This window comes from Bombina bombina, chromosome 6, assembly GCF_027579735.1.
Source record: "Bombina bombina isolate aBomBom1 chromosome 6, aBomBom1.pri, whole genome shotgun sequence".
Taxonomy (NCBI): Eukaryota; Metazoa; Chordata; class Amphibia; order Anura; family Bombinatoridae; genus Bombina; species Bombina bombina.
Genome location: NC_069504.1, coordinates 428,122,225 through 428,144,674, shown reverse-complemented (window position 1 = coordinate 428,144,674; position 22,450 = coordinate 428,122,225). Strand labels below are relative to the sequence as shown.

General features: G+C 40.6%; 1 protein-coding gene across 2 annotated transcripts in view; it reads right to left on the bottom strand.

Annotated features, from left to right (window-relative positions):
* Window positions 1–22,450, bottom strand: part of AFF4 (ALF transcription elongation factor 4) — a 433,430-nt gene that overhangs the window by 70,333 nt on the left and 340,647 nt on the right. For both annotated transcript variants that reach the window (XM_053717172.1, XM_053717174.1), the window contains one exon: window positions 1,889–1,952. In XM_053717172.1, coding sequence (XP_053573147.1) covers window positions 1,889–1,952 — 64 coding nt within the window. The remainder of the gene's footprint in view (window positions 1–1,888; window positions 1,953–22,450) is intronic.

The following is a 22,450-nucleotide window of genomic DNA, read 5'->3' as shown; positions in this document are numbered from 1 at the left end:
TGCCGCCATGTCTTGTAAAGTAAACGCCATGGGCGCGCTAGATGTACTTGGCGCCTCTTGAGCGGGAGTCAAAGGTTCTGACACGTGGGGCGAGTTAGTCGGCATAACTTCCCCCTTGTCAGTTTCCTCTGGTGATAAATCTTTTAAAGACAGAATATGATCTTTATAACAAAGTAAAATCAGTACATTTGGTACACATTCTAAGAGGGGGTTCCACAATGGCTTCTAAACATAATGAACAAGGAGTTTCCTCTATGTCAGACATGTTTAAACAGACTAGCAATGAGACCAGCAAGCTTGGAAAACACTTTGATAAATGTAAACAAGCAAAAAATAAAAACGGTACTGTGCCTTTAAGAGAAACAAATTTTGTCAGAAATTGAAAAACAGTGATAAAAAGCAGTAAATCTTACGAATTTTTTACAGTGTGTATAATAGACTAACAGAGCATTGCACCCACTTGCAAATGGATGATTAACCCCTTAGTTTCAAAACCGGATCAAAAAAACGATAAACGTTTTTCAACAGTCACAACAAACTCTGCTGTGGCCCTACCTGCCCATATAACGACTTTGAAAGGCACAAAAACCCTTTAGAGAGGTCCTAAGTGTTCAGGGGACTCCTTCAGGGAAACTGGATGTCTCAAGCTGCAAAATCTAATGCGCATTTAGGCGCGAAAATAGGCCCCTCCCACCCTGTATTCACAGTGACAGGGCCTAACAAAACTATCCCTAGGCAAAATCTAGCCAGCCATGTGGAAAAAAACTGGGCCCCAATAAAGTTTTATCACCAATATGCATTAAAAAACGTTTAAACACTTCCAGCAAACGTTTTATTTTTCAGTAATGTGAGAAAGTAATAAGAATATTACCTTTTACAGCAAGCATGATACAAGTCGTTCTTAAATCACTGTAATCAGGCTTACCTTAAATAAATCCGGTATTAACATCATTTTCTAGCATATTCTTTCTCTAGAAAAATTTAAACTGCACATACCTCATAGCAGGAGACCCTGCACGCCATTCCCCCAGCTGAAGTTACCTCTCTCTTCAGTTATGTGTGAGAACAGCATTGGATCTTAGTTACAACCTGCTAAGATCATCAAAGACCACAGGCAGACTCTTCTTCTACTTTCTGCCTGAGGCTAAAATAGTACAACTCCGGTACCATTTGAAAATAACAAACTTTTGATTGAAGATAAACTAAATAAAAAGCTACTTCATTTCTTCTCGAGAGCTGCAAGAGAATGACTGGGAGTGGCAGTTAGAGGAGGAGCTATATAGACAGCTCTGCTGTGGGTGATCCTCTTGCAGCTTCCTGTTGGGAAGGAGAATATCCCACAAGTAATGGATGATCCGTGGACTGGATACACCTTACAAGAGAAATAAGCTGTTTATTTGCCCACTTTTTATAACTGTCTCACCTATCCTCAGAAAATAGAATCTTTAAAAGCTGGCCATTTAGGGATCCTTGGGGACTGGAACTGAGAAAGGCTGCTCTACCTGAAACATGAAAGTTTAATTTTGACTTTACTGTGTCTAATAAATTGCACACCTGTGCAAGGTCTGGATGAGACATATTAAACTTAAACAGCAACAAATTTCCAGAATGCCCTTGTTTTTTTAAAAGGTCACTGACCAATTCTATACAGATTACACTTGTGCCCAAGCCTGAACAAAAACATTCAAATCAGAAATTAAATTGTCCCTGCACGAATCACAGTGTGGTATACCACCACATTTTCCTCTTGCTCAACAACCTAAGAAAACTCACGTGCTCAAAGACAATTTTATTTTTATTTGAAAGAATTTTATTTTTATTGAAAAAAAATAACATAAAAATCATAATGCACAGAACGTTTTATGTAACATGAATGAGGCATACTTACCAACGCATCTGCATTGTGCTTCAGTTTCTTGGCTTCTTGCAAGTAATGATCAGCTGAATGGCTTCTATAAAAAAGCAAAAAGCATACAAACATTTACTCCGTTTTATGAATTTTATCATTGCATATCAACAAAATTTGTTCAAACCCTTGCTGATAAAAACAATTTATGCTGAATAAACTATTTTCACAATGGTGAGAGCACGAGTCAACCTGTGTGGGAATTCCCCATCTGACCACTAGGAGGCGGCAAAACATACTCCAACACATCAGAGCTTGAAATCCCTCCCACTTCCCATGATACTCAACCAAACATATAGCCAAATAGATGAGGAAAGATAAAGTGGGGCAAAAGTGCAAAACAAGTACTGCCACCACCAGAACAAAAGGAAAGTGTTTTCTCATTATCATAAAATAAATTTATCAGATGAACACTCATTTTGTTTACTTTCATCAGATGGTGAAAGTCCATAAGTTATCAAGCAGTGAAGTCCATAAGATTACACACACACACATATATATATATATATATATATATATATATATATATATATATATATATATATATATATATATATATATATATATATATATATATATATATATATATGTATATATATACACACACATACACATATCAACTGGAACATTGTGAAATCAGACAAGACTCTACCATTCACTCAGACGGAGGCACCACAAGTGATATACAAAAAGGCACCAAATCTAAGAGATTTACTAGTACACAATGATCCGGTTAAAGGCTACCAGAAAGCATCTTAGCTAAATGTGAAGAGAAAATCAAGGTATTATAAATGTGGTGATTGTACTACATGCAATAACATGATCACTGTACCAGTGTTTCACCATCCCTATACTGGGAAGAAAACAAATTATGCTTACCTGATAATTTAATTTCCATCTGTGGGAGGAGAGTCCACGGCTTTATTCATTACTTGTGGGAATTAAGAAGCTGGCCACCAAGAGGAGGCAAAAACACCCTAGCCAAAAGCTTAAACACCTCCCCCACTTCCCTCAACCCCCAGTCACTCTGCCAAGGTAACAAGGAGCAGTAGGAGAAATAGGATATAAATGGTGCCGGAAGGACAAAAATAAATTTAGGTCCGCCCACCGGAGAAAACGGGCGGGAGCCGTGGACTCTCCTCCCACTGATGGAAATTAAATTATCAGGTAAGCATCATTTATGTTTTCCGTCTTACTGGGAACATTACTTGTGGGAACAAATACCCAAGCTCTAGAGGACACTGAATGAAAAAAAAAAAAATTGGGAGGGCAAAAGGAGACGGACCCTTAACTGAGAGCACCACAGCCTGCAAAACTTTTCTCCCAAAAGCTGCTGCCACCGAAGCAAAGACATCAAATTTGTAAAATTTTGCAAAAGTATGTAAGGAGGACCAAGTAGCTTCCTTACAAATCTGCTCCATAGAGGCCTCATTCTTAAAGGCGCATGAAGAATCCACAGCCTTAGTTGAGTGAGCCGTAATCATCTGAGGAGGCTTAAGTCCCGCTGTCTCATAGACCAAGCGAATAATGCTCCTCAACCAAATATATAGGGAAGTGGACGAGGCCCTCTGCCTCTTGCGCTTCCCCAAATACACCATAAAGACAAAGTCTGTCTGAATCCTTTTGTTGCCTGAAGATAGAACTTAATGGCTCGAACCACATCCAAATTATGAAGTAACTTTTCCTTAGAAGAATAAGGGTTAGAACACAAGGAAGGAACTACTATCTCCTGATTGATGTTACAATTCGACACATCCTTTGGAAGAAATCCCAACCCAGTGTGAAGAACAGCCTTATCTGGATGGACCACCAATCAGCAAGGACAACCCAGGTTGTTCACCAAAAATGGGCCGGCATCTAAATCTGAATCACAAAAGAATTTTTTTGGGTACAGTGTCCCTTTAAGTACCAAGTTTAAGCTCCAAGGGGGAGCGGAATTTCTAAAGACAGGCCTGATTCTAGACAGAGCCTGGACAAAGGACTGAATATCAGGAAGCTCCGCAAGCTTCTTGTGTAACAGTACATATAAAGCCAAAATATGTCCCTTTAAGGAACTGGCGCAAAGTCCCTTCTCCAACCCATCCTGGATGAAGGACAGGATCCTAACCTTATGCCAGGGATATCCACGTTCCTCACACTAGGACAAGTAGGTGGTCCTCCACACCTTATGATAGATGCAACGAGTGACCGGTTTCCTAATTTGAATGAGAGTATCAATCACTCTCAGAGAAACCTCTCTTGGCTAGGATTAAGCATTCAATCTCCACGCAGTCAGCCTCAGAGAATCGAGATTTTGATGTAGAAAGGGACCCTAAACCAGCAGATCTCTGCAACAAGGTAACCTCCATGGAGGAGACAATGACATCCTCACCAGATCTGCAAACCACATCCTCCGTGGCCACGACGGAGCAATTAGAATAACATAATTTATGTAAGAACTTACCTGATAAATTAATTTCTTTCATATTGGCAAGAGTCCATGAGCTGATGACTTATAGGATATGCATTCTTAACAGGAGGGGCAAAGTTTCCCAAACCTCAAAATGCCTATAAATACACCCCCCACCACACCCACAATTCAGTTTAACGAATAGCCAAGAAGTGGGGTGATAAGAAAGGAGCGAAAGCATCAACAAGGAATTGGAATAATTGTGCTTTATACAAAAAAATCATAACCACCACAAAAAGGGTGGGCCTCATGGACTCTTGCCAATATGAAAGAAATTAATTTATCAGGTAAGTTCTTACATAAATTATGTTTTCTTTCCTGTAATTGGCCATGAGCTAGTGACGTATGGGATGGCAAAAACCCAAGATGTGGAACTCCACGCAAGAGTCACTAGAGAGGGAGGGATAAAAATAAAGACAGCCAATTCTGCTGAAAAAAGAATCCACAACCCAAATCAAAAAAGTTTTAATCTTATAATGAAAAAAACTGAAATTATAAGCAGAAGAATCAAACTGAAACAGCCGCCTGAAGTACTTTTCTACCAAAAACTGCTTCTGAAGAAGAGAAAACATCAAAATGGTAGAATTTAGTAAAAGTATGCAAAGAAGACCAAGTTGCTGCTTTGCAAATCTGATCAACAGAAGCTTCATTCTAAAAAGCCCAGGAAGTAGAAACTGACCTGGTAGAATGAGCCGTAATCCTCTAAGGCGGGATTTACCCTACTCCAAATAAGCATGATGAATCAAAAGCTTTAACCAAGAAGCCAAAGAAATGGCAGAAGCTTTCTGACCTTTCCTAGAACCAGAAAAGATAACAAATAGACTAGAAGTCTTTCTGAAATCTTTAGTAGCTTCAACATAATATTTCAAAGCTCTTACCACATCCAAAGAATGTAAGGATCTTTCCAAAGAATTCTTAGGATTAGGACACAACGAAGGGACAACAATTTCTCTACTAATGTTGTTGGAATTCACAACCTTAGGTAAAAATTTAAATGAAGTCCGCAAAACCGCCTTATCCTGATGAAAAATCAGAAAAGGAAAGGAGACTCACAAGAAAGAGCAGATAATTCAGAAACTCTTCTAGCAGAAGAGATAGCCAAAAGAAACAATACTTTCCAAGAAAGTAATTTCATGTCCAGAGAATGCATAGGCTCAAACAGAGGAGCCTGTAAAGCTCTCAAAACCAAATTAAGACTCCAAGGAGGAGAGATTGACTTAATGACAGGCTTGATACGAACCAAAGTCTGTACAAAACAACGAATGTCAGGAAGATTAGCAATTTTTCTGTGAAACAGAACAGAAAGAGCAGAGATTTGTCATTTCAAGGAACTTGCAGACAAACCCTTATCCAAACCAACCTGAAGAAACTGTAAAATTCTAGGAATTCTAAAAGAATGCCAAGAGAACTTATGAGAAGAACACCATGAAATCTAAGTCTTCCAAACTTGGTAAAAAATCTTTCTAGACACAGATTTACGAGCCTGCAACATAGTATTGATCACCGAGTCAGAGAAACCTCTATGACTAAGCACTAAGCGTTCAATCTCCATACCTTCAAATTTAATGATTTGAGATCCTGATGGAAAAAACGGGCCTTGAGATAAAAGGTCTAGCCTTAACGGAAGTGGCCAAGGTTGGCAACTGGACATCCGAACAAGATCCGCATACCAAAACCTGTGTGGCCATGCTGGAGCAACCAGCAGTACAAACAAACGCTCCATTATGATTTTGGAAATTATGATTTTGGAAAAGAGGCCCCCTGAACCAAACGGTGGTGATCTAACCACCACGTCAGAGATAGTCGAGTATTGGGATTTAAGGATATCAATTGTGATATCTTTGTATAATCCCTGCACCATAGGTTCAGCATACAAAGCTGAAGAGGTCTCATGTGAAAACGAGCAAAGGGGATCGCGTCCGATGCTGCAGTCATGAGACCTAAAACCTCCATGTACATAGCTACTGAAGGGAATGACTGAGACTGAAGGTTCCGACAAGCTGAAACAAATTTCAGACGTATTTTGTCTGTTAGAGACAAAGTCATGGATACTGAATCTATCTGGAATCCTAAAAAGGTTACCCTTGTCTGAGGAATCTAGGAACATTTTGGTAAATTGATCCTCCAACCATGTTTTTGAAGAAACAACACAAGTTGATTTGTGTGAGATTCTGCAGAAAGTAAAGACTGAGCAAGTACCAAGATATCGTCCAAATAAGGAAACACCACAATACCCCGCTCTCTGATTAGAGAGAAGGGCACCGAGAACCTTTAAGAAGATCTTTGGAGCTGTTGCTAGGCCAAAAGGAAGAGCAACAAATTGGTAATGCTTGTCTAGAAAAGAGAATCTCAGGAACTGATAGTGATCTGGATGAATTGGAATATGAAGATAAGCATCCTGTAAGACTATTGTGGACATATAATGCCCTTGCAGAACAAAAGGCAGAATAGTCCTTAGTCACCATTTTGAATGTTGGTATTCTTACATAACGATTCAAAATGTTTCGATCCAGAACTGGTCTGAAAACATTCTCTTTCTTTGGTACAATAAACAGATTTGAATAAAACACCAGACCCCGTTCCAGATATGGAACTGGCACAATTACCCCAGATGACTCCAGGTCTGAAACACACTTCAGGAAAGCCTGAGCATTTACTGGGTTCACTGGAATGCGTGAGAGAAAGAACCTTCTCACAGGCGGTCTTACCTTGAAACCTATTCTGTACCCAGATTTTGAATAGAATTGATCCAAACATCTTTGAAAAACCGTAGTCTGCCCCCTACCAGCTGTGCTGGAATGAGGGCCGCACCTTCATGCGGACTTGGGGGCTGGTTTTGATTTTTTAAAAGGCTTGGATTTATTCCAGACTGGAGAAGGCTTCCAATTGGAAACCATTCCTTTAGGGGAAGGGTCAGGTTTCTGTTCCTTATTCTGACGAAAGGAACGAAAATGGTTAGCAGCCCTAAATTTACCCTTAGATTTTTTATCCTGAGGCAAAAAAAGCTCCCTTCCCCCCAGTGACAGTTGAAATTATAGAATCCAACTGAGAACTAAACAATTTATTACCTTGGAAAGAAAGAGATAGCAACGTTGACTTAGAAGTCATATCCGCATTCCAAGATTTAAGCCATAAAGCTCTTCTAGCTAAAATAGCTAAAGACATATACCGGACATTAATTCTAATGATATCAAAAATGGCATCACAAATGAAATTATTAGCATGTTGAAGTAGCTGAACAATGCTATACACATTATAATCTGGTACTTGTTGCGCTAAAGCCTCCAACCAAAAAGTTGAAGCCGCAGCAACATCAGCCAAAGAAATAGCAGGCCTAAGAAGATGACCTGAACATAAATAAGCCTTCCTTAGATAAGATTCAAGCTTCCTATCTAAAGGATCTTTAAAAGAAGTACTATCTGCCATAGGAATAGTAGTACGTTTAGCAAGAGTAGAGATAGCCCCACCAACTTTGGGGATTTTTTCCCAAAACTCCAATCTATCAGACGGCAAAGGGTACAGTCTCTTAAACCTTAAAGAAGGAGTAAATGAAGTACCCAAACTATTCCATTCCCTAGAAATTACATCTGAAATAGCATCAGGAACTGGGAAAACCTCTGGAATAACTACACAAGGTTTAAAAACCGAATTTAAATGTTTACTGGTTTTAATATCAAGAGCACTAGTCTCCTCCATATCTAATGCAATCAACACCTCTTTTAATAAAGAACGAATAAACTCCATTTTAAATAAATATGAAGATTTGTCAGTGTCAATATCTGAGGCAGAATCTTCTGAACCAGATAGATCCTCATCAGAGATAGATAAATCAGAATGCAAGTTTTAAAAGACCTTTTACGTTTATTAGAAGGAGGTATAACAGACAGGGCCTTCTGAATAGAATTAGAAACAAATTCTCTCACATTAACAGGAATATCCTGAACATTAGATGTTGAAGGAACAACAACAGGTAATGGACTACTACTAATGGAACTATTGTCTGCTTTTGAAAGTTTATCATGACAACTAACACAAACTACAGCCGGAGGAACAGTTACCACAAGTTTACAACAAATGCACTTAGCTTTTGTAGAACCGACATCAGGCAACAGCATTCCAGAAGTAGATTCTAATACAGGGTCAGACTGAGACATCTTGCAATATGTAATAGAAAAAACAACAACATATAAAGCAAAATTATCTAATTCCTTAAATGACAGTTTCAGGAATGGGAAAAATGCAAACAGAATAAGCCTCTGGAAACCAGAAGCAAAAAGAAAAACACCTAGATTTAGAGTTTTGAGTTAGAAGGGGTGCGTTAGCTACGCGTGTTTTTTTCCCCCCACACCTTTTAAACAACGCTGGTATTTAGAGTTCTCTGAAGGGCTGCGTTAGGCTCCAAAAAGGGAGCGTAGAGCATAATTTACAGCCACTTCAACTTTAAATACCAGCGTTGCTTACGGACGCGGCCAGCTTCAAAAAAGTTCTCGTGCACGATATCCCCATAGGAAACAATGGGGCAGTTTGAGCTTAAAAAAAACCCAACGCCTGCAAAAAAGCAGCGTTCAGCTCCTAACGCAGCCCCATTGTTTCCTATGGGGAAACACTTCCTAAGTCTGCACCTAACATGTACCCCGAGTCTAAACACCCCTAACCTTACACTTATTAACCCCTAATCTGCCGCCCCCGCTATCGCTGACCCCTGCATTTTATTATTAACCCCTAATCTGCCGCTCCGTACACCGCAGCAACCTACATTATAGCTATGTACCACTAATCTGCTGCCCCTAACATCGCCGACCCCTATATTATATTTATTAACCCCTAATCTGCCCCCCCAACGTCGCCACTACCTAACTACACTTATTAACCCCTAATCTAACGACCGGACCTCGCAACTACTCTAATAAATGTATTAACCCCTAAAGCTAAGTCTAACCCTAACCCTAACACCCCCCTAAGTTAATTTTAATTTAAATCTAACGAAATAAAATAAATCTTATTAAATAAATTAATCCTATTTAAAGCTAAATACTTACCTGTAAAATAAACCCTAATATAGCTACAATATAACGAATAATTATATTGTAGCTATTTTAGCATTTATATTTATTTTACAGGCAACTTTGTATTTATTTTAACTAGGTACAATAGCTATTAAATAGTTAATAACTATTTAATAGCTACCTAGTTAAAATAAGTACAAAATTACCTGTAAAATAAATCCTAAACTAAGTTACAATTAAACCTAACACTACACTATCAATAAATTAATTAACTAAACTATCTACAATTATCTACAATTAAATCAACTAAACTAAATTACAAAAAATAAAAAAAGATTACAAGAATTTTAAACTAATTACACCTAATCTAAGCCCCCTAAAAATAACAAAGCCCCCCAAAATAAAAAAATGCCCTACCCTATTCTAAAATAAAAAGTTAACAGCTCTATTACCTTACCAGCCCTTAAAAGGGCCTTTTGCGGGGCATGCCCCAAAGAAAACGGCTCTTTTGCATTAAAAAAAACCATACAATACCCCCCCCAACATTACAACCCACCACCCACATACCCCTAATCTAACCCAAACACCCCTTAAAAAACCTAACACTAAGCCCCTGAAGATCTGCCTACCTTATCTTCACCACGCCGGGTATAACCGATCCGTCCAGAAGAGGACATCCGGACCGGTAGACATGTTCATCCAGGCGGCGTCTTCTATCTTCATCCATCCGGCGCGGAGCGGGACCATCTTAAAGCATGATCGGAACAGCCAATAGAATGCGAGCTCAATCTGATTGGCTGATTGGATCAGCCAATCGGATTGAACTTGAATCTGATTGGCTGATTCAATCAGCCAATCAGATTTTTCCTACCTTAATTCCGATTGGTTGATAGAATTCTATCAGCCAATCGGAATTCGAGGGACGCCATCTTGGATGACGTCACTTAAAGGAACCTTCATTCGTCGGGAGTCGCCGGAAGAAGAGGATGGATCCGCGTCGGCTGCTTCAAGATGGTCCCGCTCCGCGCTGGATGGATGAAGATAGAAGACGCCGCCTGGATGAACATGGCTACCGGTCCGGATGTCCTCTTCTTGCCGGATAGGATGAAGACTTCGGACCCTCTTCTGGACCTCTTCTTGCCGGATAGGATGAAGACTTCGGACCTTCTTCTGGACGGATCGGTGATACCCGGCGTGGTGAAGATAAGGTAGGGAGATCTTCAAGGGCATAGTGTTAGGTTTTTTTAAGAGGTGTTTGGGTTAGATTAGGGGTATGTGGGTGGTGGGTTGTAATGTTGGGGGGGGGTATTGTATGTTTTTTTTAAATGCAAAAGAGCTGTTTTCTTTGGGGTATGCCCCGCAAAAGGCCCTTTTAAGGGCTGGTAAGGTAATAGAGCTGTTAACTTTTTATTTTAGAATAGGGTAGGGCATTTTTTTATTTTGGGGGGCTTTGTTATTTTTTTAGGGGGCTTAGAGTAGGTGTAATTAGTTTAAAATTCTTGTAATCTTTTTTTATTTTTTGTAATTTAGTGTTTTTTTTTGTAATTTAGTTTAGTTGATTTAATTGTAGATAGTTTAGTTAATTTATTGATAGTGTAGTGTTAGGTTTAATTGTAACTTAGGTTAGGATTTATTTTACAGGTAATTTTGTACTTATTTTAACTAGGTAGTTATTAACTATTTAATAGCTATTGTACCGAGTTAAATACAAAGTTGCCTGTAAAATAAGTATAAATCCTAAAATAGCTACAATATAATTATTCGTTATATTGTAGCTATATTAGGGTTTATTTTACAGGTAAGTATTTAGCTTTAAATAGGATTAATTTATTTAATAAGAGTTAATTTATTTTGTTAGATAAAAATTATATTTAATTTAGGGGGGTGTTAGGGTTAGACTTAGCTTTAGGGATTAATACATTTATTAGAGTAGCGGCGAGGTCCGGTCGGCAGATTAGGGGTTAATAAGTGTAGTTAGGTAGCGGCGACGTGGGGGGGGGCAGATTAGGGGTTAATAAATAATAATGTAGGTTGCGGCGGTGTGCGGTCGGTAGATTAGGGGTTAACATTTTTTATTAGAGTGGCAGCGATGTGGGGGGACCTCGGTTTAGGGCTACATAAACTTTAGAGCACAGTAGTTAAGAGCTTTATGAACCGGCAGTCGTCCATAAAGCTCTTAACTCTTGAATTTTTTCTGTGGCTGGAGTCTTGTCGTTAGAGTTCTAACGCTCACTTCAGCCAAGACTCTAAATACCAGCGTTAGAAAGATCCCATTGAAAAGATAGAATACGCAATTGACGTAAGGGGATCTGCGGTATGGAAAAGTTGCAGCTGGAAAGTGAGCGTTAGACCCTTTCCTGACTGACTCTAAATACCAGCGTGCGGCCAAAACCAGCGTTAGGACCCCTTAACGTTGGTTTGGACGGCTAACGCAGAACTCTAAATCTAGGCAACAGACTTAAATAATGTCAAAAAAACTGGCGCCAAGAATGACGCCCACAATTGACAATTTTTTTTTTTTGGCGACAAAAACGTCTGCAACAAACACGTGCGTCATAGATGACGCAACTACGTGAAAACTCTCTGCGCCAACTAAGACGCCGGAAATGACGACATTATGTCAACAAACGTAATTCTCACGCCAAAAAAGTCTCTCGCCAAGAATGACGCAATAAAACAGAATTTATGTTTACCTGATAAATTACTTTCTCCAACGGTGTGTCCGGTCCACGGCGTCATCCTTACTTGTGGGATATTCTCTTCCCCAACAGGAAATGGCAAAGAGCCCAGCAAAGCTGGTCACATGATCCCTCCTAGGCTCCGCCTACCCCAGTCATTCGACCGACGTTAAGGAGGAATATTTGCATAGGAGAAACCATATGATACCGTGGTGACTGTAGTTAAAGAAAATAAATTATCAGACCTGATTAAAAAACCAGGGCGGGCCGTGGACCGGACACACCGTTGGAGAAAGTAATTTATCAGGTAAACATAAATTCTGTTTTCTCCAACATAGGTGTGTCCGGTCCACGGCGTCATCCTTACTTGTGGGAACCAATACCAAAGCTTTAGGACACGGATGAAGGGAGGGAGCAAATCAGGTCACCTAAATGGAAGGCACCACGGCTTGCAAAACCTTTCTCCCAAAAATAGCCTCAGAAGAAGCAAAAGTATCAAACTTGTAAAATTTGGTAAAAGTGTGCAGTGAAGACCAAGTCGCTGCCCTACATATCTGATCAACAGAAGCCTCGTTCTTGAAGGCCCATGTGGAAGCCACAGCCCTAGTGGAATGAGCTGTGATTCTTTCGGGAGGCTGCCGTCCGGCAGTCTCGTAAGCCAATCTGATGATGCTTTTAATCCAAAAAGAGAGAGAGGTAGAAGTTGCTTTTTGACCTCTCCTTTTACCGGAATAAACAACAAACAAGGAAGATGTTTGTCTAAAATCCTTTGTAGCATCTAAATAGAATTTTAGAGCGCGAACAACATCCAAATTGTGCAACAAACGTTCCTTCTTCGAAACTGGTTTCGGACACAGAGAAGGTACGATAATCTCCTGGTTAATGTTTTTGTTAGAAACAACTTTTGGAAGAAAACCAGGTTTAGTACGTAAAACCACCTTATCTGCATGGAACACCAGATAAGGAGGAGAACACTGCAGAGCAGATAATTCTGAAACTCTTCTAGCAGAAGAAATTGCAACCAAAAACAAAACTTTCCAAGATAATAACTTAATATCAACGGAATGTAAGGGTTCAAACGGAACCCCCTGAAGAACTGAAAGAACTAAGTTGAGACTCCAAGGAGGAGTCAAAGGTTTGTAAACAGGCTTGATTCTAACCAGAGCCTGAACAAAGGCTTGAACATCTGGCACAGCTGCCAGCTTTTTGTGAAGTAACACAGACAAGGCAGAAATCTGTCCCTTCAGGGAACTTGCAGATAATCCTTTTTCCAATCCTTCTTGAAGGAAGGATAGAATCTTAGGAATCTTAACCTTGTCCCAAGGGAATCCTTTAGATTCACACCAACAGATATATTTTTTCCAAATTTTGTGGTAAATCTTTCTAGTTACAGGCTTTCTGGCCTGAACAAGAGTATCGATAACAGAATCTGAGAACCCTCGCTTCGATAAGATCAAGCGTTCAATCTCCAAGCAGTCAGCTGGAGTGAGACCAGATTCGGATGTTCGAACGGACCTTGAACAAGAAGGTCTCGTCTCAAAGGTAGCTTCCATGGTGGAGCCGATGACATATTCACCAGATCTGCATACCAAGTCCTGCGTGGCCACGCAGGAGCTATCAAGATCACCGACGCCCTTTCCTGATTGATCCTGGCTACCAGCCTGGGGATGAGAGGAAACGGCGGGAATACATAAGCTAGTTTGAAGGTCCAAGGTGCTACTAGTGCATCCACTAGAGCCGCCTTGGGATCCCTGGATCTGGACCCGTAGCAAGGAACTTTGAAGTTCTGACGAGAGGCCATCAGATCCATGTCTGGAATGCCCCACAGTTGAGTGACTTGGGCAAAGATTTCCGGATGGAGTTCCCACTCCCCCGGATGCAATGTCTGACGACTCAGAAAATCCGCTTCCCAATTTTCCACTCCTGGGATGTGGATAGCAGACAGGTGGCAGGAGTGAGACTCCGCCCATAGAATGATTTTGGTCACTTCATCCATCGCCAGGGAACTCCTTGTTCCCCCCTGATGGTTGATGTACGCAACAGTTGTCATGTTGTCTGATTGAAACCGTATGAACTTGGCCCTCGCTAGCTGAGGCCAAGCCTTGAGAGCATTGAATATCGCTCTCAGTTCCAGAATATTTATCGGTAGAAGAGATTCTTCCCGAGACCAAAGACCCTGAGCTTTCAGGGATCCCCAGACCGCGCCCCAGCCCATCAGACTGGCGTCGGTCGTGACAATGACCCACTCTGGTCTGCGGAAGGTCATCCCTTGTGACAGGTTGTCCAGGGACAGCCACCAACGGAGTGAGTCTCTGGTCCTCTGATTTACTTGTATCCTCGGAGACAAGTTTGTATAGTCCCCATTCCACTGACTGAGCATGCACAGTTGTAATGGTCTTAGATGAATGCGCGCAAAAGGAACTATGTCCATCGCCGCTACCATCAAACCTATCACTTCCATGCACTGCGCTATGGAAGGAAGAGGAACGGAATGAAGTATCCGACAAGAGTCTAGAAGTTTTGTTTTTCTGGCCTCTGTCAGAAAAATCCTCATTTCTAAGGAGTCTATTATTGTTCCCAAGAAGGGAACCCTTGTTGACGGAGATAGAGAACTCTTTTCCACGTTCACTTTCCATCCATGAGATCTGAGAAAGGCCAGGACGATGTCCGTGTGAGCCTTTGCTTGAGGAAGGGACGACGCTTGAATCAGAATGTCGTCCAAGTAAGGTACTACAGCAATGCCCCTTGGTCTTAGCACAGCTAGAAGGGACCCTAGTACCTTTGTGAAAATCCTTGGAGCAGTGGCTAATCCGAAAGGAAGCGCCACGAACTGGTAATGCTTGTCCAGGAATGCGAACCTTAGGAACCGATGATGTTCCTTGTGGATAGGAATATGTAGATACGCATCCTTTAAATCCACCGTGGTCATGAATTGACCTTCCTGGATGGAAGGAAGAATTGTTCGAATGGTTTCCATTTTGAACGATGGAACCTTGAGAAACTTGTTTAAGATCTTGAGATCTAAGATTGGTCTGAACGTTCCCTCTTTTTTGGGAACTATGAACAGATTGGAGTAGAACCCCATCCCTTGTTCTCCTAATGGAACAGGATGAATCACTCCCATTTGTAACAGGTCTTCTACACAATGTAAGAATGCCTGTCTCTTTATATGGTCTGAAGACAATTGAGACCTGTGGAACCTCCCCCTTGGGGGAAGCCCCTTGAATTCCAGAAGATAACCTTGGGAGACTATTTCTAGAGCCCAAGGATCCAGAACATCTCTTGCCCAAGCCTGAGCGAAGAGAGAGAGTCTGCCCCCCACCAGATCCGGTCCCGGATCGGGGGCCAGCATTTCATGCTGTCTTGGTAGCAGTGGCAGGTTTCTTGGCCTGCTTTCCCTTGTTCCAGCCTTGCATTGGTCTCCAAGCTGGCTTGGCTTGAGAAGTATTACCCTCTTGCTTAGAGGACGTAGCACTTTGGGCTGGTCCGTTTCTACGAAAGGGACGAAAATTAGGTTTATTTTTGGCCTTGAAAGGCCGATCCTGAGGAAGGGCGTGGCCCTTACCCCCAGTGATATCAGAGATAATCTCTTTCAAGTCAGGGCCAAACAGCGTTTTCCCCTTGAAAGGAATGTTAAGTAGCTTGTTCTTGGAAGACGCATCAGCTGACCAAGATTTCAACCAAAGCGCTCTGCGCGCCACAATAGCAAACCCAGAATTCTTAGCCGCTAACCTAGCCAATTGCAAAGTGGCGTCTAGGGTGAAAGAATTAGCCAATTTGAGAGCATTGATTCTGTCCATAATCTCCTCATAAGGAGGAGAATCACTATCGACCGCCTTTACCAGCTCATCGAACCAGAAACACGCGGCTGTAGCGACAGGGACAATGCATGAAATTGGTTGTAGAAGGTAACCCTGCTGAACAAACATCTTTTTAAGTAAACCTTCTAATTTTTTATCCATAGGATCTTTGAAAGCACAACTATCTTCTATGGGTATAGTGGTGCGTTTGTTTAAAGTGGAAACCGCTCCCTCGACCTTGGGGACTGTCTGCCATAAGTCCTTTCTGGGGTCGACCATAGGAAACAATTTTTTAAATATGGGGGGAGGGACGAAAGGAATACCGGGCCTTTCCCATTCTTTATTTACAATGTCCGCCACCCGCTTGGGTATAGGAAAAGCTTTTGGGAGCCCCGGGACCTCTAGGAACTTGTCCATTTTACATAGTTTCTCTGGGATGACCAACTTGTCACAATCATCCAGAGTGGATAATACCTCCTTAAGCAGAATGCGGAGATGTTCCAACTTAAATTTAAACGTAATCACATCAGGTTCAGCTTGTTGAGAAATGTTCCCTGAATCAGTAATTTCTCCCTCAGACAAAACCTCCCTGGCCCCATCAGACTGGTTTAGGGGCCCTTCAGAACCATTATTATCAGCGTCGTCATGCTCTTCAGTATCTAAAACAGAGCAGTCGCGCTTACGCTGATAAGTGTGCATTTTGGCTAAAATGTTTTTGACAGAATTATCCATTACAGCCGTTAATTGTTGCATAGTAAGGAGTATTGGCGCGCTAGATGTACTAGGGGCCTCCTGAGTGGGCAAGACTCGTGTAGACGAAGGAGGGAATGATGCAGTACCATGCTTACTCCCCTCACTTGAGGAATCATCTTGGGCATCATTGTCATTGTCACATAAATCACATTTATTTAAATGAGAAGGAACTCTGGCTTCCCCACATTCAGAACACAGTCTATCTGGTAGTTCAGACATGTTAAACAGGCATAAACTTGATAACAAAGTACAAAAAACGTTTTAAAATAAAACCGTTACTGTCACTTTAAATTTTAAACTGAACACACTTTATTACTGCAATTGCGAAAAAATATGAAGGAATTGTTCAAAATTCACCAAAATTTCACCACAGTGTCTTAAAGCCTTAAAAGTATTGCACACCAAATTTGGAAGCTTTAACCCTTAAAATAACGGAACCGGAGCCGTTTTTAACTTTAACCCCTTTACAGTCCCTGGTATCTGCTTTGCTGAGACCCAACCAAGCCCAAAGGGGAATACGATACCAAATGACGCCTTCAGAAAGTCTTTTCTATGTATCAGAGCTCCTCACACATGCGACTGCATGTCATGCCTCTCAAAAACAAGTGCGCAACACCGGCGCGAAAATGAGGCTCTGCCTATGATTTGGGAAAGCCCCTAAGAATAAGGTGTCTAAAACAGTGCCTGCCGATATAATCTTATCAAAATACCCAGATTAAATGATTCCTCAAGGCTAAATATGTGTTAATAATGAATCGATTTAGCCCAGAAAAAGTCTACAGTCTTAATAAGCCCTTGTGAAGCCCTTATTTACTATCTTAATAAACATGGCTTACCGGATCCCATAGGGAAAATGACAGCTTCCAGCATTACATCGTCTTGTTAGAATGTGTCATACCTCAAGCAGCAAGAGACTGCTCACTGTTCCCCCAACTGAAGTTAATTCCTCTCAACAGTCCTGTGTGGAACAGCCATGGATTTTAGTTACGGTTGCTAAAATCATTTTCCTCATACAAACAGAAATCTTCATCTCTTTTCTGTTTCTGAGTAAATAGTACATACCAGCACTATTTCAAAATAACAAACTCTTGATTGAATAATAAAAACTACAGTTAAACACTAAAAAACTCTAAGCCATCTCCGTGGAGATGTTGCCTGTACAACGGCAAAGAGAATGACTGGGGTAGGCGGAGCCTAGGAGGGATCATGTGACCAGCTTTGCTGGGCTCTTTGCCATTTCCTGTTGGGGAAGAGAATATCCCACAAGTAAGGATGACGCCGTGGACCGGACACACCTATGTTGGAGAAATTATAGCATTTTTTGCTCCCGCAAGCCTAACAGCCCGCAATTTAGAAAGAAAAGTCAATTGAAAAAATTTTCAGGCAAGAAAAAAAATGTATTCATGTGCATTTCCCAAAATGAAACTGACAGTCTATAAGAAGGAAATATACTGATTAACCTGAATCATGGCAAATATAAGTATAAAACATATATTTAGAACTTTACATACAAAGTGCCAAACCATAGCTGAGAGTGTCATAAATAAAATAAGACAAACTTACCAAAAGACACTCATCTACATATAGCAGATAGCCAAACCAGTACTGAAACGAGAATCAGCAGAGGTAATGGTATATAATAGTATATCGTCGATCTGAAAAGGGAGGTAGGAGATGAATCTCTACAACCGAAAACAGAGAACCTATGAAATAGATCCCCGATAGGATGACCATTGCATTCAATAGGTAATACTCCCTTCACATCCCTCTGTCATTCACTGCACTCTGAGAGGAAACCGTGCTTCAGCATGCTGCGAAGCGCATATCAACGTAGAAATCTAGCACAAACTTACTTCACCACCTCCATAGGAGGCAAAGTTTGTAAAAACTGAATTGTGGGTGTGGTGGGGGGTGTATTTATAGGCATTTTGAGGTTTGGGAAACTTTGCCCCTCCTGGTAGGAATGTATATCCCATACGTCACTAGCTCATGGACTCTTGCCAATTACATGAAAGAAATGCAAACAGCATAGCCCTCTGAGCATAAAGAGAGGCAAGAGGCATATAGGAAGTGAGGTTTAAATAATTAAATTATTTGTTGCCAATTATGACGCGCAATGCAAAATTAAATTTTTTGGCGCTAACATCCAGAAATGATGCAACTCGCTTTATAGCAGATGCAACCCTTTGCAAGGATATCTGGCGTCAACTAAGACGCCGGAAATGACTAATTTGCGTCACCGAACGTATCTTCACGCCAAAATAATTCTCGCGCCAAGAATGACGCAATAAAAATCAGCATTTTGCGACCTCGCAAGCCTAATTTTGCCTGTGAAAATTAATGAAAAAACAGTCAAATTGATGAAAAGACTATACCCCCCCCCCCCAAAAAAAAATAACTTCCTAAATATGTTTCCCAATTTTGAAACAGTATGCAAAAGGAAATATACATAAACCTGACTCATGGCAAATATAAGTACAATACGTATATTTAAAACTTTATATTAATACATAAAGTGCCAAACCATAGCTGAGAGTGTCTTAAGTAATGAAAACATACTTACCGAACGACACCCATCCACATATAGCAGATAGCCAAACCAGTACTGAAACAATTATCAGTAGAGGTAATGGAATATGAGAGTATATCGTCGATCTTAAAAGGGAGGTAGGAGATGAATCTCTACGACCGATAACAGAGAACCTTTGAAAAGATTTCCCGTTAGGAAAACCATAGAATCAATAGGTGATACTCCCTTCACATCCCTCTGACAAACGCTGTACTCAGAGGAATCGGGCTTTAAAATCCTGAGAAGCGCATATCATAGAAGAAAATCAAGCACAAACTTACTTCACCACCTCCATAGGAGGCAAAGTGTAAAACTGAATTGTGGGTGTGGTGAGGCGTGTATTTATAGGCATTTTGAGGTTTAGGAAACTTTGCCCCTCCTGGTAGGATTGTATATCCCATACGTAACTAGCTCATGGACTCTTGCCAATTACATGAAATTAAATTCACAAAATAACTAAGTTTTTCTCAAATTTTTTTAATCAAAAGTAGTAGAATCAAACTACAACAGCTGCCTGAAGAACTTTTTCTACCAAAGACTGCTTCAGAAGAAGCAAATACATCAAAATGGTAAAAATAATAAAAGTATGCAAAGAAGACCAAATTAGTGATTTGCAAATTTGATCAACCTAAGGTTCATTCTGAAAAAGCCTAATAAATGGCGACTGAACTTAGTAGAATGAGCTGTAAATCTTTGAGGCGGAGCCTGCCCTGCCTCAAAATAAGTCTTGAAAAACAAAAGCTTTAATCACGATGCCAAAGAAATGGCAGAGGCTTGCTAGCCTTTTCTGGAACCAGAAAAACAGCAAATAGACTAAAAGTCTTCTGAAATCCTAGAAATCTCGATATAGAATTATAAAGTTCTTACCACATCCAAAGGATGTAAAGAACTCTCAAAGAATTCTTTAGGATTAGGACACAAAGAAGGAAAAACAATTTCTCTACTAATGTTGTTCAAATTCACAACCTTAGAAAAAAAAGAAGTCCACAAAAAAACTTATATAGATGAAAAAAAATCAGTTAAGGAGACACGCAAGAGAGAGCTGATAAATCCGAAACTCTTGTAGCAGATGAGATAGTCAAAAGAAACAACACTTTCCAAGAAAGTAGATAATCTTCAAAGAAAATATAGGCTCAAAAGAAAAGAGCCTGCAAAATCTTTAAACCAAATAAGACTCCAAAAAGGAGAAACTAATAAATGAAAAGGCTTTATACCAACCAAAGCCTGATCAAAACAGTGAATATCAGGAAGTTAAAATTTGCAGACAAACTCAACCAAACTATCCTGAAAAATTCTAGGAATTCTAAAAGAATGCCATGAGGATTTATGAGAACACTATAAAATATAGGTTTTCCAAACCTGATAATACATGTTCCTTGAAACAGACCTATAAGCCTGCCACATAACGATAAAAACTGAGTCAGAGAAACCTCTATGACTTAACACATCAATTTCCATACCCCCCAAATTAGTAATTTGAGATCTCGATGGAAAAATAGCCCCTAAAATAAGAGGGCTGGCCAAAGAGAAAAGCGGCCAAGGATGGCAATTGGACATCCGAACAAGATCCACATACCAAACCTGTGAGGCCATGCTGATGCTATCAGAAACACATAACACTGTTCCAATATGATCTTGAAAAACACTTTTTGGAGGAAAAAAAAAAGGCGAAAAGATGTAGTCAGGTTGCAAAACCAAGACACTGCTAATGTATTCACCATCTCCACCTAAGGATCCCTGGACCTGAAAAGGTACCTGAGAAATTGAGAAAAGACATCTGTATAGAGACACCACTCTCCCGGATGTAAAGACTGACAGCTGAGATAATCCACCTCCCACATGTCTAAAATCGTAGAAAATAGACAGGAGATGACTTCCATCTAAGAACATATTAAAGATACTTCTTAATTGCCAAGGAACTACGAATCCCTATTGATTGAAGTATGCCACAGCTGTGATATTGTCTGTCTGAAGGCAAAAAATGAAAAAGTTCTCTCCTAAAAGAGGCCAAGCCTGAAAGAGCTCTGAAAAATAACACTGAATTCTAAAAACATAATTTATGCTTACCTGATAAATTTATTTCTCTTGTAGTGTATCCAGTCCACGGATCATCCATTACTTGTGGGATATTCTCTTTCCCAACAGGAAGTTGCAGAGGATCACCCACAGCAGAGCTGCTATATAGCTCCTCCCCTCACTGCCATATCCAGTCATTCGACCGAAACAAGACGAGAAAGGAGAAACCATAGGGTGCAGTGGTGACTGTAGTTTAATTGAAATTTAGACCTGCCTTAAAAGGACAGGGTGGGCCGTGGACTGGATACACTACAAGAGAAATAAATTTATCAGGTAAGCATAAATTATGTTTTCTCTTGTTAAGTGTATCCAGTCCACGGATCATCCATTACTTGTGGGATACCAATACCAAAGCTAAAGTACACGGATGATGGGAGGGACAAGGCAGGAACTTAAACGGAAGGAACCACTGCCTGTAGAACCTTTCTCCCAAAAACAGCCTCCGAAGAAGCAAAAGTGTCAAATTTGTAAAATTTTGAAAAGGTGTGAAGCGAAGACCAAGTCGCAGCCTTGCAAATCTGTTCAACAGAGGCCTCATTTTTAAAGGCCCAGGTGGAAGCCACAGCTCTAGTAGAATGAGCTGTAATCCTTTCAGGGGGCTGCTGTCCAGCAGTCTCATAGGCTAAGCGTATTATGCTCCGAAGCCAAAAGGAGAGAGAGGTTGCCGAAGCTTTTTGACCTCTCCTCTGTCCAGAGTAAACGACAAACAGGGCAGATGTTTGACGAAAATATTTAGTAGCCTGTAAGTAGAACTTCAAGGCACGGACTACGTCCAGATTATGCAAAAGACGTTCCTTCTTTGAAGAAGGATTAGGACACAATGATGGAACAACAATCTCTTGATTGATATTCCTGTTAGAAACCACCTTAGGTAAAAACCCAGGTTTGGTACGCAGAACTACCTTGTCTGAATGAAAAATCCGATAAGGAGAATCACAATGTAAGGCAGATAACTCAGAGACTCTTCGAGCCGAGGAAATAGCCATCAAAAACAGAACTTTCCAAGATAAAAGTTTAATATCAATGGAATGAAGGGGTTCCAACGGAACTCCCTGAAGAACTTTAAGAACGAAGTTTAAGCTCCACAGGGGAGCAACAGTTTTAAACACAGGCTTAATCCTAACCAAAGCCTGACAAAATGCCTGGACGTCTGGAACTTCTGCCAGACGCTTGTGCAAAAGAATAGACAGAGCAGAAATCTGTCCTTTTTAAG